The sequence below is a fragment of the Cannabis sativa genome, chromosome 2 (genome assembly GCF_029168945.1).
Source record: "Cannabis sativa cultivar Pink pepper isolate KNU-18-1 chromosome 2, ASM2916894v1, whole genome shotgun sequence".
Lineage (NCBI taxonomy): Eukaryota > Viridiplantae > Streptophyta > Magnoliopsida > Rosales > Cannabaceae > Cannabis > Cannabis sativa.
In genome coordinates, this window is record NC_083602.1 from 5940102 (window position 1) to 5960160 (window position 20059).

At 31.4% G+C, this 20059-nt stretch overlaps 4 protein-coding genes across 6 annotated transcripts; 1 reads left to right on the forward strand and 3 right to left on the reverse strand.

Annotated features, from left to right (window-relative positions):
- Positions 1-379: 379 nt before the first annotated feature.
- LOC115721252 (uncharacterized) lies at positions 380-4629 on the reverse strand. 3 transcript variants are annotated; one of them, XM_030650509.2, is made up of 10 exons: positions 4432-4620; positions 4158-4333; positions 2948-3052; positions 2723-2779; positions 2101-2181; positions 1874-1908; positions 1405-1494; positions 1166-1325; positions 943-1048; positions 380-806 (listed from the first exon to the last, which is right to left on the reverse strand). In XM_030650509.2, the coding sequence occupies exons 1-9, from the start codon at positions 4559-4561 to the stop codon at positions 944-946; spliced, it is 939 nt and encodes a 312-aa protein (XP_030506369.2). In that variant the 5' UTR covers positions 4562-4620; the 3' UTR covers positions 380-806; position 943. The 3 variants fall into 3 exon arrangements, with proteins under 3 accessions (XP_030506369.2, XP_030506368.2, XP_060965970.1); XM_030650508.2 differs by having other exon boundaries at positions 380-1048; positions 4432-4629; XM_061109987.1 differs by having other exon boundaries at positions 380-1325; positions 4432-4629.
- Positions 4630-7672: 3043 nt separating this feature from the next.
- LOC115718572 (small RNA-binding protein 11, chloroplastic) lies at positions 7673-10601 on the forward strand. The gene is made up of 4 exons (XM_030647382.2): positions 7673-7946; positions 9903-9971; positions 10059-10165; positions 10266-10601. The coding sequence occupies exons 1-4, from the start codon at positions 7826-7828 to the stop codon at positions 10383-10385; spliced, it is 417 nt and encodes a 138-aa protein (XP_030503242.2). The 5' UTR covers positions 7673-7825; the 3' UTR covers positions 10386-10601.
- A 287-nt stretch (positions 10602-10888) lies between these two features.
- Positions 10889-12791, reverse strand: LOC115721121 (casparian strip membrane protein 1-like). The gene is made up of 3 exons (XM_030650367.2): positions 12187-12791; positions 11909-12032; positions 10889-11289 (listed from the first exon to the last, which is right to left on the reverse strand). Exons 1-3 carry the CDS (start codon positions 12507-12509, stop codon positions 11068-11070), a joined length of 669 nt encoding a protein of 222 aa, XP_030506227.2. The 5' UTR covers positions 12510-12791; the 3' UTR covers positions 10889-11067.
- Positions 12792-12910: 119 nt separating this feature from the next.
- Positions 12911-19116, reverse strand: LOC115720735 (mitochondrial fission protein ELM1). Its single transcript, XM_030649906.2, has 10 exons — positions 18689-19116; positions 16856-17085; positions 16464-16560; positions 15389-15538; positions 15138-15264; positions 14280-14392; positions 14128-14191; positions 13950-14043; positions 13704-13812; positions 12911-13400 (listed from the first exon to the last, which is right to left on the reverse strand). Exons 1-10 carry the CDS (start codon positions 18875-18877, stop codon positions 13299-13301), a joined length of 1275 nt encoding a protein of 424 aa, XP_030505766.2. The 5' UTR covers positions 18878-19116; the 3' UTR covers positions 12911-13298.
- Positions 19117-20059: the final 943 nt, after the last annotated feature.

Here is a 20059-nt window from a genome sequence, read left to right on the forward strand (position 1 = left end):
CGATTTCTGCGGTTTGGACTATTACCAAATAACCAAACTATCACAAATACAATAAAACTTCAGCAACACTTGTCAAAAATACTATAAGACTTGACAATAAATATGAAAAAAAAAATTAAGTTTCAACAATACAATAATAGTGGGTTTTAGGTCGAACATTCACATATTGGACTAAATAAATATAAAAGTTGAAATTTTAAAATGTGCGGTGCGGTGCGGTTTGAACCGCATATTAACAATTCAAAACCGCAAACCGCACCGTACTGCGCGGTTTAAGAAAAATTCAAACCGCGACCGCATCGCATTTTTTTTTTTTGCGGTGCGGTGTAGTGCGGGCAGTTTGAGCGGTTTGATGAACACCCCTAACAACAATGATTCATTCAAAAAAAGTGAAGAAGTTGCATAAATGATAAACCCACTTGTACAAAAGCACTCAACTTCTTATTGTCAAAGTCACTTTACCATCATCCCTACTCGGATTTTAAGGTTCCAAACAGAGCATTGGAATAATTTAAGCCCCAATAATTGTAAACAGAGCTTTTAGGACCAACCCAAGATGTCTAAAAAGCTAAGAAAAAAAGAAGAAAAGAGGAGTTCTTGAAAAACATATCCAACTAGTCTTGTCAAAATCATGTCTTACATTTCCTTTAAAACTGGATAAAGAATATACACTAAACTTGCAGATAAAAGCTGACCTCACTAAAACTTGCTAGAGAGAACAGAATTCCAGAGTTAAGAATCCATTTGTTGACTGAACTCCCTTCAAACTATCTTCAAGAAGCAGTTTTGGGCCCCGCTCCGCAAAACTGGTGCACAGTAAGTACACTATATAATGTTAACTATTAGCCATTCCAAAAGCATTCCTCCTCTTTTTCACTTATAAATTGCCGGGTTCTCTAAGTATAAAAAGAATTAAGTACAAGTTTTCCAATCGTGTTGAACCTTAGTCGTTTTCTGGAAAAACCAATTGCAGGTCTTCGTTATCTCTATAAACTTGAACAAGAGCAGCAGCTTTGTATACAAACAGCCCAAGCATTGCTGGCACAAGCTGTAATGACCAAAATATGGTACACAAAAATAACATCAGAGGTGTGTGACGAGTTGATAATAAACAGTCTATGGAAGAAAGTATTCTATTCAACGAAATAACACTTCGATATCTTACTTGGAAATCAAAGAACTCATTAGGGATATATTGATGAGAGAGAATCCAAAGTCCATATATTGCTGCTGGGATGACAAGCCTTGGAGATGAAAGAGCCATACCACTACCCTTGATGGATTTCTCAAATGAATCCTTCAAGTCATCACTTCTTATTCCAATTCTGAAAAAAAGGGCATGAGCATTTTTCTGCAAAGACCAATATACAGCAGTAATGTAAATAAGAAATAATATGGTTGTACTTCTTTGTCTTCTTCTGCCTGAAGATTTCAGGAACTGCTTCTCTAGACAGGTTATCTGCATGGCGGTACAGAAGCTGAAGATACAAGCAGCTGCACAGAAAATGCAATCATATTACAATTTCAAGAAGAAACATATTTGAGGAGCTATATATGATATGCAACTGGCCTTTCTTTTTCCATAATTCAACAGATTAAGAAAAATACAGATCATCAAACAGCCATTGGCCCATAAACAATCTAAACTGAATGGCCTGATATTAACTATAGCTCATCAATGTAGGATCATTTCTGGGGGAAATAATATATCTATTGTTCCTAAGGAAACTCACACTTAAGTTGTGCTTTTGTAACTCCAATTAGACAAAGTTTATTGGGTTGCCATTAAGAAAGAAGAGTGAAACTTGGGAGGTTTAACCATACTATAATGAAACTACCCTCAAATTATTACTTAAACATGCAGCAAACCAACCTGAAAAGAAATCCTGTCGCATAACTAATAGCAGCCTGTGCAATTAAAATGAAAGTTAGCTCTCGATAGAAACATAGCTTAGTTTCAAACATCTTTTCATTTCCTTGAAAGAAAAATCAACAAATTAGAGAAGCTAGGGAGTATCTTTCTCTTAAATTCTCATAAAATCTGAGGAACTCTGCCTCTCATAATGTAAAAGATAGGAGTTTTCTTTTATTAAAGTGTACCTGGACTGATAGAACAACCAAACAGTAACCACTGCATGCAATTCCAATTCCAATAGACACAAGGAATAGTTCTCTCTTCAACTGCAGAAAAAAAACAGTAGTAACATAAAATTCAGGCTATTTAACCAACGGTAACATTTGATGACCACAAAGATGGACAACATATGAGCTTTTATCTTTTTAAAGAAAAAATATTTCACACAGCCTTGTTAATCTTGCAGCATGTAAAGTAAGGTGAGCAACTTGGAAATAAAATTTATATACATATAAAAGAAAAAAAGAAAATTAAAATAAAGTATGAAATGAACAGTTCAATTAATTCAATCTCTTGAAGAAAAGAATTAATGACATTGACTGCTATCTTTATAGAAGTACTGAAAGCTTAACAGCTGAAACAACTAACAGTGAATGGGGGAGTTGAATTTGCATATAAATACATGGAGACAAACTAAAACCTTATTTGTTCCCTATCTAAGAAAGGGCAGGGTGAAGGAGTAGTTATTGTCATTCCTCACAAACAATTGCTGCAGCAGAAACAGTTACATGCAAGATGAAAAACACAGGAAACACACATATAACTGACCTACACAAATTACCAAGGAACAAAGTTCAAGTATCATACAGCTTCATATTGGAGAAGGTTGAGTCTCTTCCTTCTATCCCTGTCATCCTGCAATGCCTGTAGTGACATATGCAGATGATTGAGAACTAACAATAAATATAATCCAGATCCAGAACTCTAACCAAATTCTCAAGGTGCTTTCTTTCTTCAATTATAATATACCAGCAAACACTATAACAAAAAAAATGTATATATACACACCAATAACAAAATTAAAAATATTACCTTAGCAATAGCCTTTTTATTTATTGGTGCAGAGATGTCACCTTGTATCCATTCCTGGGTTCTTGTGAGCTTTAAAAAACCACCATCATCACCACTCTCGGTCACCTAATAATATCAGATTTTGTTAGAAAAATATATAAAACGTTTACTCGTCGTTTGTTCACTAAATTAAAATGAAAGATCACGATCACAAATATGATGACATATAGAGATTGGGTACAGAAAATCTGAGCATATACTCATATCAAGAATATTTTATTTTGGAATTTCACGACAGCAAGATAACATAATTTACTCAGAAAAATCATATAAATGACTTTTTGATTAAGCATATGACTGTTTGAGACCAAAGTTTTACATGGAAATCATGCTAAATGAATCTTTCTGTTTGGACAATTACCATGCTTTAGTTATATCTTCCAATCGACTGTGGAGTCATGCATTTAGAACAAAATTTATTTAGATTATTGCATCAAAATCCAAGCTGTACAAATACATGAATTTCCCTCCCACATCAAGGTCTAAAAACCAATTATGAAGGCTATGATCAGCAATAGTGCCACTTGGAAGATTTGTATTGAGTTGAACTAAAATTAATGCACATCATTCCAACATGCAAAAATCATCAACAGAAGCTAATTAAAGTATACCAGCATTTTGAAGCTCTTCAATCAATTATAGACTTCCCTTCTCCTACATCTAGTATGTCAAATTATCCTTAAAAATTAGTTTTTCTTGTATTTACCTCACAATTCAAATGTTGCATGTATCTGTACATGGGTACTGTATATAACAAAACTAGATACACTCAAATTCAATTATAAAGAGAAATTCCTTCTTTCAAAAAATTAAAAATAATGACTTTTACAATATAGCCAAATCCTCCATGCCACATATTATTATCTACTAGCAAGAATGTCACTTTTGCTCAATCCTTCTCAACACTACAGTTTCCTGCCTTTTTTTTTCCTTCTCTGTTTCAAATTATGCATTATACTGTACCTACTTGCATAATCTTCTCAGCTTAACAATACTAATTTAAGTCATCATGTTAAAAAATTATCAAGCAAATCCTGGTCAAACAAAGATAAAAGGTTGAATAATTCATTACAAAATCTAAAATGTGAGTAACTTGTTACAATTTCCTTAACTAAAAACCCATCATTGAATAATCAAAAGAAGAAGTTAAAAAGTCTGGGTTAATTGTAACCTGGTTTGGTAGTTGAGAAATGTCATCATCAGCAAGTACAGCAGACTCAGTCTCACTAAGCAACTTGGTAGCTTCGTCCTGCCATAACATATCAGAAACCTTTGATATAAAATCTCCATTCAATTGTCTCTCTCTGAGGAATGTTTGGACTACATCTTCTTTCGTTATTCCACTCACTGCAAATCAGTCACATTTGCAACAAAAATTCTTTGAAAATGTCTAAAAACTTAAATGTTATAGTAAAAAGGAAAAAGAGAAAAGGATTGAGATTGACCTGGACGAAGGCTTGTTCTGAGAATGGAGTTAGATGGGTTTAATGGAGGACGAATTGGAATTGGAGAAGTGGTTGGGAATGGAGATTTGAAGGAAAAGGTGAGGCAGCCGAACCTCTGAAGGGTGTCCATTGTGGTCGATGCTCCACAGCTTCAGACACTCCTTAAAATATCTCCCCAACCAAAGAAAGGATAGCTTTGCTTTTTTTTTTTTTAATAATTATTATTATTATCATTTACAAAATTTAATTGTTGGAAATATAAAAATAAAAAGTTTTTTTTTTTAAATATAATAACTATTTTTATTTTTTTAATTGCTGAAAATCAAATAATACATTGATTATTAAACAAGGAAGAAATTTCTTCCAATCAAGAAATCTCGTTTTCCATCTGTGCATAATCTCACCATTTCGCATTACATGTTAAAGATATACACTCAAAAAGACAGATAACAAGAACTTAATAGAACTAAAAAAACAGCTTCACCCAAACACACTTTCAGAAAAAGAAAGGGCTAAATTGATGACAACTTCAGGATCACTCTCTATAAAAGAAATAGAAAGACCCAACAATGAACAACTTTGGACGGGAGTGAGGATCGTCTTAGTTGCATGACAGAGAGAATCTTGTGCTTGTGAAAAAACACTCTCTCAAAAAAGAGAAAATGTTTTAACTGCAAAATAAAAAATATACGTAAGGAAATATAAAAATAAAAAATAAAAAAAAATTATATTTTTATGTTTAAAATCTTTTTTTTCTTCATATTTTTACGATTTTTTATAATAATAATACAAAAATAACAAGAAAATTACATATAAGTAACAGAAATAACATCTAAACAACAACAAAGAATAACATACAGAGAATAAAAAATTAACAAAAGTATAACATAAAAATACTGTATTTTTTGTAAATAAAATTATAAAAATCATAAAAATATTTAAAATTCTGTACAACCGTATTTTTGTATATTTGTGAAACAATCTCAAAAATTTAGATGTTTTTTTTATCAACAAAAAAATTAGATGTTAAAATACAGGTGCTTTTACCATTTTTTTTGGTAGTAAAAACTAAAAAGTAGTAAAACAATAAAATTAAAAGGAATAATTGCAGCAAAAGTCTCTAAAAATTTAGAGTTGATGCAGATTAGTCCCTAACCTCAAAAACTAGCATTAATAGTCCCCAAGGTCACGTTTTCTTTTCTCTTTTTTTTTTTTTTGAAGGAAAGCATGTTATTAACTCAAATCAAATCAGATGTTACAGGAGCACTAATAAATCTAGGACAAACATCAGTTCACACATGAACCTCTATAGAACTAGTAACAGACTTTGCTAGTGCATGGGCCACACCATTTGCATCACGCGAAATGGCACAACAAGAACCACCACCAACAACAGCTAAAAGAGAAATAATCTCTTCAACAATTGGTTTAAACATAATAATATTATCTGGACAATTAATCCAAGAACTACCAAGGTCACGTTTTTCTGTAAGTCTGTTGGTCCATCTTTCTAATTGATCTATTAAGCCCAAATAAATGCCACGTGTCAATTTTTTATTAGTCCAAATAATTTTTTTATTATTTTTGTGTATTTGTGAAATAATCCAAAAAATTTAGATGTTTTTTTAATAAAAAAAAAATAGAGGAAATTGTACTCTATACCCTTTTTATATTGTCCTATTTTATTTTTACCTTCTTTTTTAAAATCTATCATTTTTACCTCTTTTTTTAAACATTGTACCAATTTTGCCCCTGTCACTTCAAGATACTCTCCATGTGAATCTCTTATGTAAGGATATTTTGGGTACAATACATATAAAAAGAGGTATGTTTCAAATAAATATAAAATTAGAGGTAAATTTGATTAATTGATGAATAAAAGAGACATTTTTCAACTTACCCAAAAAAAATAAGATGTTAATATACACAAATTATGTGCTTATACCATTTTTTTGTTTGGTAAAAATATTAAAACATTTAAATTAAAAAATAACTCAGTTAGTTATAAAAAAAATAAATCACTCAAATCTATTGAAATATAAAAAAACTAATTAATTTTTTTTAATAATTTAAAGATGAAAAATAATGTATTCAAACAAGTAAAATATTAATATATTGAAAAATGCAAAAGAAATGGTAAAAGGACAAAAGAAACTTGGAAGAATAAGATAGAAAAAGAATGAAGATAAACAATTACTTTTACGATTTAATTTTATTTTATCTTATTGAAATCCATTTTAGAGTTCAATTTTAAATTATTTCTTTTATTTCAAATAAAATAGTTTTTTAGTATATTTTATTGAAAATAAATTAAAAAAATGTATTGTAATTATTTTGTTAGGGAATATAATATAATAATATATTATTGTTATTAGGTCATGTAATTTTATCTTCTCCCTCTTTTATTAATTGTAATTTTACTAATGTTAGTAGATCCTGTAATTTTGTTGCTCATGATGTAGTTAAGTGGGTTTTTACCCACTATTTGTACGACTCTATTCCGATTTTCTCTTTACCAGAGAACTTATTTTGTAATGACCGTGAGGGCTAATTGTTTCGTTTTATGATATTACGTTTTTATTCAAAAATAATCTATATCTATTATTTTAAAATTATTATAGGATTTTTCTTTTCTAGAAAAAATATGAGATTTTTACACCAAATATTGAATTTTTTAATTTATTTTCTTTTTTTTTTATTCTGGAGCAAATTTTTTTAAAAAAATACTATGTACTGTGTTAAGTTTTTATTGTTGTTTCACGATTGTTTTTAATTATTTCACTGTTATTTTAATTGTTCTGTTTTGTTGTTTTACGGTTGTTTTATAAAAAGATAGTATTTTTATAAAAAAAATTCGTGTGTCAGTAAAATTGTAAACTTTTAGCTAATATTTAGTATTTTTTTTAAGTAAAAACCCCAAACAATATTAAGGAATTATTTTGGGAAACTTACAAAAATACTAGAATTTGGGTTAACTTTTACAAAAATATTATCACACGGAAAAGTTTTCAAAAATACTGTGTTTTTATAAAATACTAGTAAAACACAAAACAGAACAACTCAAAACTACAGTAGAACAACTAAAAAACACCAGTAGAACATCAGTGAAAATTTAACACAATATACTACAGTATGAAACTTATAAAAAAATACAATAAAAAATAAAAAATACAATCTCACAGTATTTTTATAAAAAAAATTGACATATGTTAGTATGTAAATTTCCCATTATTTTAACGTTTTGCTGCTTTCATTAACAATTTTCGTAGCTTAGTATAATCAACAAGCTCTCCTAAACAGCCGGCGATGCAACTAAGCTTAATCTCCTTCTCATCACAGCCACCACCACACCCGATAACCCTACAACCTCAGCTTGTTTCTCTCTCTACCTCTAATGGCGGCTTCGTTGAGGGCAATCTCCCGCAGCTTTCTCAGATATACCAAACCTCTTCCAATTCCAATTTCTTACAACCCCATTTTCTCCCGCCGATTTTCTTCCAAGCTCTTTGTCAAAGGTAAGTTAATTTTAATTTTTGTGCTTCTGGGTCTTACAATTATTATGTGAGATTAATGTCATTTTATTTTAATTTTTCTTTAAAAGATCTAATCTTTTCATTTTCCTGGTAATAATTTTTAAAGCAGCATTGGGTTTTAAAATTCTAAACTTCTTCAACATCAACATTTGTATGTAATCTATACTCGTCAAAAATGTGGCTGTGTTGATTGATGTTGTTGTTGTTGTTTGCTAACTAAGTCATGTTATGTTTTTGTGTTTTGGATTTTCCAGTCTACATTTAGGCTATTGGCTATAAAGACTTTGTTTTTAAAATTTGGCTTATAGAGCTATGAATTAAGGGTATAAAGAGTTTATGAATCTAAAAGTTTACAGTTTTGGGTATGTTAAACTTAGTGGAACAGAAGTTTAGACAGTATAAATGTATGGTGGATATGGTATAAGAATCATAGAATTCAACTTGGAAACTAATCTCTAATGTTTGTTTTTATAAATAGTTGAATTTTCCCACACACTTTTAAGAGTAGGACACTCTAATACTAAGGTAAAGAGTTGAAAATCAACACTTAAGTTGCGTTTGATTGAATGGAATGAAAGCATAGAATTAGGAATGGCAATGGAAATAGAAATGAGAATAGGAATAAAATGAAATAAAATTTAAAATGCACCAAAAAAATAAAAATAATTATTATTTTTTTTTTCATCTGGTGTTAGAATGGTCTTTCCTTTCAATTTAAAATGGAGGTCATTCTACCAAAATAGTGGAAAAGTTAGTCCATCGGAATGATATTTTAATACCATAAAATGCAATGCAACCATTAAAATTAATTCTTTTCCATTCCATTTCATTTTATTACCTCCAACCAAACACAACCTTAGACTCTTGATTCTTGGCATTGGCTGCTGGATCCATGTGATAGAATGATAGCTTAATTTGGCTCATTTGGTTGGGTGACCGGACTATAACAAAGGTTGCTTTGCTTCTTATAAAGGATGATGAGAGATCGTTTTGAATTGCAAAGTAGCAACCTATTTAAAAATCTATTATTGAAAAGAATAGCTTAGTATGGATTTTTGTACAACCATAATGAACAATCATTAAATAGCATGGAAAAGGGGGAACTTTAGAATCCTTTGTATTAGAAGTCTATATAGCCACTCAACTTTGGTTAGTCCCAGATACAATACCATCTGTGTCCACTTCCATGTGATTGAACATTGAAGATTCTAATATTTTTCTCTAACTATATGGCTCAAGGGATAGCTAAAACTACCCATATTTCACCCTGTCCTTACAAAAGTCCCTCATTCCTTACAAAGTGACTTGGCCATACCCAATTTTATTTAATGTATGAATTTCAGTCAAACATCCACCCAGTAAAGGAGTAGTCAATAGATGATCACCCAATTTTGTGTTTGCTGTAAATTTTCTCGAGTTTTCAACATACTCAGGGCTGTTAAGCGAACCAGAACATTTTCAGAAGAGGCAAATATTTCCATATAAATGAACATGAATTAGACTGGTTTAATCTCCTTCATTTTGTTTAATTTCTTGAACATAAATCTACAAGAAAATACATCCTCTACTCAATAGGGTAGTTTGGCAACATAAATTTAATCATCATACGTTCATGGATATGATTAGACTTAAGCTCTTATGGAGATAGAATTTATAGAATCAGGTTATAAACTTTTTTCCAATCGATAGGGTGGATTAACAGCATCAATTTCATCATCATCATTATCTGTTTTTCACTGTACCAAGACTGAGGTTAATATTTAAATCCCTATGGGGCTGTTATTTTCTTTCATCTAAAAATTCCTGTCAAACACAATCTACTGTCTGTTGAGTTAATTAAGTATTTCCTGTCACCATGTGTTATTACATGAGTTGTTGTAGATATGCTGCCTTTACTAGAAGACTCATAAGTATTAACAGTTGGGTTTTCTCTCACAGGCATATCTTTCTCGACAACAGAGGAGACATTGGCTAAAGTGTTTTCAAGATTTGGCGAAGTAATTGAAAGTATGCAGTTGTCACAATCCTAATGCTATTAACATGCCCATATTATTCAAATGATCCTCAACATTGTTGGTTCTGCTTCTTTTCCAGCTAATATTATAATGGATAAAACTCGAAACAGATCGAAAGGATATGGATATGTGACCTTTGCTGAAGAAGATGATGCTGAAAAGGCATTGATTGGCACAAATGGGAAGGTACAGAAACATACTTACACAGTACTGATTTTTCTTTTCCATTTCATTTAGTTAAAAATTGTAAAATTTTAAATGACGATTCAACTGCATATGCATTCAGGTGATCGATGGGCGAGCTGTTTACGTAGACAAGGTGGAGAAGGTACGGAAGCCATGGCCAACACCAACAGTAAGAGAATCATCTCAGCCACCAGAAACAACTCCTAGTCCTAGGATATAACTAAGCTATATAATTGGATCAGTTTTTTGATCTTATTATATAAAAATGGGAATGTATTACTGTATTTGTTTGTTGGTACTCTAATACTATCTAAATTATATGTATATGGTAGATTGTAAGTTCAATAATTTATCGAATTTGTAACTGATGGGAAGATTATATGTTCTTTTAAAAAAAAAAAATCATATATAATTTAAACAAAAATCATCTTTACAAAATCACGGCCAAATTAAATTATTTATTTACAATTATAAATATGTAACTTATCTTCTTTTAGATAAATACTAAAAAAAATACCATAAATAATATATCCTAAAATTAGTTGTCGATGATTAGTTTACTTATTAAGGTATGATAATATCGGTTGATCATCAGACCAGAATTAATACAACATTTATTCTCAAAATATCAAAAGAAATATTTTTACATTTATTTGAGTTAAACTAAGAACCATTATTAGCAAAAATGAGAATCATTAAGATTTTTTTTTTTTTTGGTAATATGTATAGATATATATCCAATCTCTTCCTATATATATGTGGTGCTGAGCTGATTAGGAGAAAGTAAACAATTTTGCAAGAAATTCCAAAAAGAAAGATGTTTTTACTCACATATTAAGCCGTAGATAGATACCATATGTAGAAGTGTAGTAGAATAAGGATATAAGTAAAATGTAATGAATCTAGTGAGTGGTTTTTTTAAGTGCAACAGCAGAAATGGCAACAAGTGCAATGAGAATGACAGCAGCTACAAAAGAGGCAACAACGCCGCCAGTTATTTGCTGGCAAAAGTCCGTAAACTGCTGACAAATTGCTAACCAATTGGCATCCACACTCCCATTATGAGCCAAGTACATGATTGCACTCGATGCACCCGCCGCACCTATCGTCGCAGTAGTCATTATCTGTTCCCACACGATTTAATGATTGAGACACTTAAATTAAAAAAAAAATTATGTAATTACAAAAGCATATTATTATTAGGTTAATTTTTCTTGAATTTTGACATGTATCATGTCCCATGAATTTTTAAAGTCGTTAAAAAATTTTCCTGAAAATTTATGGGGCATAATTTAGTACATGTTAAAGTTTAGGATCGGGGGACATGAATTAGTACATTGACAATCGACATATTTGCAAAATTAAATGAAATTGGACAGAAGTCCTTAAATCTAACAATTTTAATAGTTCATGGAAAATTTTTAATGACTTGAAAAGTTCAGGAAGTATGATTTTGTACATGTTAAAATTTAAAGAGCAAAAATTCTAATTAACTTTATGCTCTACTATTTACTTTAGATTCTATAACAAGAGACCATTTAATTTAAAATTATCAAACTCTATCAAGGAATCTCAAAATCAAGTTCATTGGGAATTATAAGATTAAAAAGAAAGAAATCATTGTATAAAACGGGCCAATTAGAACACGGTTAAACCCCAATAGGCTTTTGGTTTTTACTTTGTTTGTGATAAGAGAGAAAAATACAATACACATGAAAGTAATAATAAGGAAATAGAGTTCACCGTGTCTAAGATGAGGAGGAGGAGCCTTGGTCCTACTTTATAGGGTCGAATAATGCATATTATAGAAAAGGGTAACGAGAGTACAAGATATGCACCAGCTGCTGCATTTGCTATCACAAAAAACCTGCAATTGTATGTATATAACATGTAAGTGTACGAGATTCACTAATGTAATTTTGTTATTTATACAAGTTTGAAATTGGGATGTAGGATGGGTTTTGTGAGTGCATGCATGTTTTACTATTTTGTTATTTGAAGTAAATGATAAAATGCATTACTGTAAAGTTGGAAGATCATTGTACTCAGCATGGAACTGAAGGAACTGCGTGAAGAAAGGTAAAATCTCCTCTGCTTGTGCGGCGGCAACAGAAGCAGCAAAGGCGGCTGCAGCCGCACACAGCCTTAGAACAAAGTCGAATATGGAAATGCCTTTTTTCCATCCTACTCTCCGAGCTATAGTCACTTTTTTGTTGCTCACGATGGCTGCGACTGGGGCGGGAGCAGGAGCAGGAGCAGGGGAAGCATCATCCACTACTGCTTTTCCCTTGGACCTGCTTTTTGGAATAAGGACAGCTTCATCAGAGCTCTGTTTTGAGTCCATCTGAGCAAATCAAATAGAGAGAAGAGAAAAGGGTATATTCTATTATGGGATTGGTTGGAATATACTCAAATGAAGAAGAGAAGTTATATAAAGAGTAGAGAAAAAGGATTCAGTAAATGGAAGCTCTATGGAGTTGTTGCAATAGCTAACTTGCTCCACTTTATGAATAGCAATTGGTCTAAAGGCAATACACAACAACCAATTACGTAGGGCTGTAGTTTGAGCACTATAAACAAGATTCAAGTTTCACACATTTTATCTCAATCTCAATTTGAGAGAGTTCAATTTATATTTCTTCACCTAATCAATTAGGCTGCTAACGTATGTAATCAGATCAGCAATGACAATAAGTCTTCATGTAAATTGTAATGGCTGATTGTAAAAATGAAGATACACTAAAATGAACCAAAGAAATGGACTGAACTATCCAAACAGTAGCTTCATTTGAATACAGATGTTCAAAGGAAAGAATATATCTTGACATTGCATCTTTGTACAATGAGAAGAAAAATACATGTGGGTTTATATTACAAAAAAAAAAAGAAAAAATTATAGAACAAACATTGCAGCCAACTCCTCTGAGCAGCAAGAACAATCCTTTATTCCATACGTAGCAATGCCCCAAAAGGGGAAATAAATTGAATTTCAAAAAAAAATATCCTTTGTAGGTTATCTTCCCCTATATGCACTATTGAATTGAATATACCTAAAGATCAAAACCCTTTTTTTCTTCAGAAAACTGTTACAAGCCAACCACAATCAAACGAACTGTGACGATCAACATGCCTTCTATGGCCGCAGTCTCCATCCACGCTGAGCAAGTGCTTCATGTACCTTTGCCGCTGCTTCTGCAGTATCATTTAGGGGAGGATAACTCCAGCTTTCTCTAATCTGAAATTGGAAAAGAAATATGTCAAAACAATGAGAAAATGATGTGAAAATGAGCTAAGAAACTAAATAAGAGGAAATATTGAAAATTTATGGGCACTACAAAACTTACACACAATCACATAGTAACACCTTTAAATCATTTATGTACATAGTGTGATCCTACTTTAAAAGCTGTACAAGTGTACGTTTTCCGAGTGTAACAAAAGAATAGGAATAAAAATAGAGAAATGAATGGAATAAAATTTAATACGTATGTAAAATATTAATATATTTTAAAATGCAACCAAATTGCACATTACTTACATCCTCAGAACCTGTAAATGGCCGAACTACTCCTCGATTCATCAGAGACTTGTGGAAATCAGAGAGTTTCCATCTACATTTCTCAGCACCCATAACGTAGACAGGTTTCCTGGGGAGCAATAGTTTTTTTAGAGGAAAAAAAAAACACCACAGAATGTATACAAAAAGTAATTAAGGTGAAGACCACATCCTTAATAACTAATTATGTTCGATTAAGTAACTACAGAGATAATATTATTATCTTACCCAGTGCTGCAAACCTCACTTATCAGACTAACAGAATCTGCTGTCACAACGAAAGCATCAGCCCAAGCCACATTTCCCATGTGAGGATTTGGTTCTGAAAATCATTATAATGCATCCCATCAAAAACTCTCATACTTCACTACTCTCTCTGATAAGCATACATGAGATATCAACTTACCTTCACCATGCCAAATGTAAACTTTTGGATTATCACCAAGCTCCTTCAAAATAATATTAGACACCTGTTGATGACAGCATCAGCCAACACATCATATAATATAGGCATCACTTATCAAAGACGATTCTGCAAAAATGTTGTGCAAGGCATACCTTGTCGGGAGTCCTATCAGCAAAACATATTTTGATAGTTCCACAGCTTGCAAGAACACTGAGCAAACTGGATGTCAACTGCTTTGCAAGGTCCGCACCAAATCGACAACAGCCTATTAAAAAGTTGTGATAGAATATCATACAAATGCAGTGGTATAACAACCAAAAAATTCCGAATTAAATATTTCAGAATTGCTAATTTTTCTCAAAAATTCAGAAAATTGGGTGTTGACTCTTTATTCTTGAATACACACAAAATCTGGAAGTCAAAATATCTTGATATTTCCAACATGCCTTTTATAAGACATCACTTCTGAGTTTCAGAAAAAAGAGAAACATTTGATTTGTTCTATAGTTTATGTTGGTTTTCATGTCATCAAATCTCAGCAAAATATAATGGTCTACTACTCAGCAAAATATACTTCATATTTATTAGACCATCTCCAATAGGAGATGCAAAAGTTGATCTATATTTGGTACAAATAATGGTTTTGTAACATTTTTGCATCAATTTTTACTGTTATGCTCCAATGCATAATTGTAAATCTTGATGCAAAATTTAATGTCATTTAATGTTCATCAAATAATTTATTAAAAATACAAAATAATAATAATCATACAATAGAGGGAAACAGTGATAAAGTGGCCTTCTAATATTCTGATATTAAATTACTTAACTTCTCACTATGGACATTGGTTACCAAATTCATCTCACAAAGGGGGATCATGACAATGCGGACATATGCTTTTTAAGTTCTACTCTTATGATATAGGTTACGCTTATATTTTTTCATATGCAATACATATATAAATATATATTTATATCAAACAATGACCAAATCAGGAAAATGAAGGTACCTGTAGGCCCACCAACATAAACCACAAGTAAGGGCTTTGGGAGAGGTGCAAATTCATCATGCCATGTACTGGCTGCACTACGAAGAGCAGTAGAATCAATTTGATGTAAAGCTCCCACTGTGAGGACCTGTATGCAAAGTGGGTAAGGTCAATTACAGTATCCAAAATTATTAAAAAAATTCTCTAGAAGTTAAGAGCAGGATAGAAAAATAAACCACGAATAAAATCCATTATGAAGGCGTGATACTCACCACATGCTTGTCAGGGGGTTCCTGAGGAGTAATCCACTTCCTAAGAAATCGAGGAACCTGCTCTTGCCCTTCAGGTGTCAAAGGATAATAATCATGTTGGGGAGTGACGACCAAGTCGAACCGATTCAATTGTTTTCTGGGATGTTGAATCTGCAAGAATATGTATACAATAGAAGAAAAAAAAGGGTCATACTCCACAATTTTGAAATACACTAGAGCCTACTACCCTGACATAGAAAATAGATGTCATTCTTATAGGCTTGAATTTCAAAGCATGATTTGACACATCCAAGTGTACAATTTTCAGGCAGATGATGACCCCAAATTGAGAAAATTTTCCACTTCTGATGATAAACTTCTTTGGATTATACAAATAAAAAAGGCATAAATAGAAAATTCAGATTGCTACAAGTACAAATCAAAAGGACTAGTATAAATATTTATATATATATATATATACATAAAGTACTAGTATATATTAGAATGGTACAGTTCTCCCCAAATACTCATCTAAAGACAAACCCTGTTACATTAAACGAGCAAATTTCAAGAAGTTCCCACTAAAACAATACAATGAGTAAGAAATTTTCTAAACATGGTTCCCTGAACCTAAATTTGCTAACTCCCAACTCTCTATCTGCAACATTAATGTCCTTTAAACAAGTTACATATAAGATAAATATATGAATGTTATCGCATCTTGAGTTCTACCAACAAATCCCCAAGGGATAGCCCATCTCACAAAAGAAAATAACCAACTCTTTTTCAGATAAAAACCTACAGGGAAAGGTTAGGATTTTGGAAATGGGTGAAGGTTCTAGTGCAGTTTAGTTTATCCAAGGAAAGGGAGTTGCAGGTACAAATTTACATTATTTGCTAATCAGACCAAAAGCTTCTTCCTTAGAGATGTAGTAGTGGGAAATTTGCTGCACTAGGCCTAAATTATTTTTCAGAAAACTTATGCCTCTCCCGTGGCTGAACTATTTATTCAGTTAAGTGGGAAAATGATAATGATAATAATAACAACAATTACAAACACACCAAAAAGAAAAATAGGAAAGTTCGATCAACAAACCTGAACAACAAAAACATTTTCAGGTGCTAAACGTTTTATGGAACTTGCAATGGGAATGGTATCCCTGCCAGAAGCAACCACCAATAAAGGTCCATCCCTGTAAAAAGAATCATAAACACTTAAAAAAAATGTATAGAAGATATTAAGTATTCAATGAAGAAGGATACAAGTAGAGCATAACTCTAAATTAATTATTTGCATTTTCTAATAAATTTGAGCAAAAAATCTAGTCTAACCCCCAAAAGTTCAGAGGTAAGAAAAAAAACATGTAAACCCCGCCTGAAAATTTGAAATTATAAATATCCTCCTCAACATGAGAATTTGGCTGCACCCTGGCTACATCATTAAACAAAATGGAACAGTGCTTTTAATCACTGTGAGAAAATAATTACTTTTCAGAAGTCTCACGAGCCATGTTTACAATTTGCTTCACATCAGCTTCCAAAATAGATGACAAGCCCATGCGTCCACCATTTTCTGAAGGTAAAGTCATAACTCTATGACCTTTAGATTTTAAAATAAATTTTGAGATCTGCTGTAAGATGTAATATAATTTTTTGTGAAGAGAAACTGGAAGCCAATGGAGCCACTCATTTACTCCTCCCCTTGGTCTTGTTACTCGCTGCATATGAAGTAGACTGAGAAATATTAGTAAATGAATGAATACACATGCATATACATCTACTTAAAGCAACATTTAATTTCTATAATTTAAAATACACAGGTTCACAGGCTTGACAACGGTAAAATACAATTACAACTTGACTGGTTCCAGATATTGACTATTTACAGTATAAATACAAGTGAAGATTTTGTGTAATTTTTATTGGATATCCAATCTTTTCTAATTGGATGAGATGGGTTAGGTCAGTTGGGATTGGATTATAAGCACCCAATTGCTAAGTTGCACCTTAATAAATTAAAAAAATCAACACAGAATCACTTATAACTTTAATTTTATACATTTCAGTTAAATTAATATATAATACATTAATCATTTTTTATCGGATTTGTGAGAATGTTATCTCTACTAACTGATCCTATCCAATTAGAATCCAACTTTCGACATCCAATCCAAACAAATTAATTGGATATCCAGTCCTTTCTAATTGGCTTGGATCATATCGGTTAGGTCAATTTGAATTGGATTATGAAGACCCCCAACAATTATGATGTCACTTGTGGGATGAACATCACCATTGTTAATACCACCATATTAAAAATAACAAGTACGTATGAACATATGAACAAATAAAAAATATCATCGCATGATTTGGAAAGAAAAAAATGGCTGAGGACATACACAGATCACATTGATGAATTGCAAATGATGGTTTTAGTATACTGTATACAAATGTGTATATCCATGTGAAATACATGGGTAAATCTATGAGGTGATCCATTTGGCATACATAGGTAAATCCATGTAGAGATTATTATGTCATTTTAAGAGATTATCTTAGAATGCTGATCAAAGATTCGTGGCCCTAGAAATGGCTTTAGTTGATGTCAAAAATACTTGCCTCAAATCCATTTCATAATGTAAAACCTTATACTTTAGTTTATTTGTGAAAATCACAAATGACTTTTATATGAGTGTTCAAGTAGCATTGATTGATGGTTTTATTTTAGCACAAAGTATCATATACGGATATGACGGGGTAAGGTGTTTTGTTATTACAGTAGGTGCTTTTCAATGTATGATGATGCTTGTGATTACAAACCATGTGAACTGAGAAGTTTCATCACAATCACACACAAAATTCTGCACATTGTAACAGCTTTTAAAAAAAATAGGCACTTCTATAATCATTCATTCTTCTTCAGGGTATAGAACTAAGTGGATGATCAAATTAGTTGTTGGGCAGTGGGCACAAAGGTTTTACTCAATCACCAACCATATAACTCTACAATCATGATTTTGGATCATATCAGTGAATATGATACTAAACTATAACTAAGCAAATTACTAGCAACATACACCAATTACTCAAAATTTTAAATTTTAAAAACTAATAAATAAAATAAAACACAACACAACATTGAGTAAATTACAGAAATTTGTTTATACAAATATATATTCTACGCAGCTACTCAAATTTCAATTTGTAATAGCATCAAACAGTCTTCCGAAATACGTGCGCAACAAATATAATAAAAAAAAATTGTGGAATCTTAATCAAATTAGTAAAGTTAAATTAGGTTATTTGCTCCCATGAACTTACATATAAGACATGCTTATCGGCTAGGCCAAGAGCGCGAACCAAACCAATGCTCTGATTCTCAGAGGAAGGAAAGCCGTTGCCAATTACAACGGCTCGTCTAATGACACCATAAACGCCGCCTTCGAAGATGTCTGCAACGCCCATGTTCACTTTGGGACCAGGTGGCTCAGGAAGCCGTATCGGCTTCATTGATTCGTCAAAACCCGCTCAAAACCAAAGCCTAAAACCGAACGAATCACATCAAAGAGCAGAGAGATCGTATTCAGTGAATAGAAATTGAATAAGATAGTGTTGAAGACGGACAAGGCTGGGCAGTTTCCTGGAATGGCCTAGAATTCCTGTTTGGCTGTAAAGAAAATCGCGCAGAAAAATAAATATTTTTCCGCGAAACTCTTCTTTCGTTTTCTATTGGTACTCTATTTTTTTCTGTTAAGAATAGAGTGTCTATATATGTTGTTGGGCCTTGGAAAGAAAGCAAACGTAACACTTATTGGGCTGAATGGACAGACAAGCTCTGGCCCATCCATTTTGAATTTTTTTTTTTTTTGTTTAAGAAATTACACTCTATACCCTTTTATATTATCTTCTTTTATTTTTATTCTCTTTTTTAAAGTCTATCATTTTTACCTCTTTTTTTTAAACATCGTACCAATTTTGCCCCTGTCACTTCAAGATACTCTCCATGTGACTCTCTTATGTTAGGGTATTTTGGGTACAATACATATAAAAAGAAGTATGTTTCAAATAAATATAAAATTAGAGGTAAATTTGATTAATTGATTAATAAAAGAGGTATTTTTCAACTTACCTCATTTCTTTGTGGGAACTACGCAAAAACATGATAATGGTTTGGTATCAGTGATTTTTTTTGGAATAATTACATAAGGCACCATTTTTTATAAATTATTTACATTTTTACATTGAAAGAATGTTTTTTTTTATATTTTTACGGTTTTGCAAAAAAACACGAAAACAACATAAAATCAACAAAAAAACAACATAAAAGTAACATGAAAATAACAACAAAAAAACAACAAAAAATAACATACATATAACAAAAAATTAACAACAAATTAACAAAATTTCAACATAAAAAGACCGTATTTTATGTAAATAAAATCAAAAAAATCGTAAAAATGTTTAAAATTCCGTAAAACCGTATTTTTGTTGTTTTTTGTTATTTTTGTGCATTTGTAAAATTAACCCATTTTTTTTTAGATAATTTTATAAGATATCAATTTTTATAAACTTTTTATATTTTTTACGTTTAAATTTTTTTTATATATATTTTTACGGTATTTTATAAAACTATAAGAAAATAATAAAAAAAATAATATGAAAATTAAAAAAAAATAACATCAAAATAATATC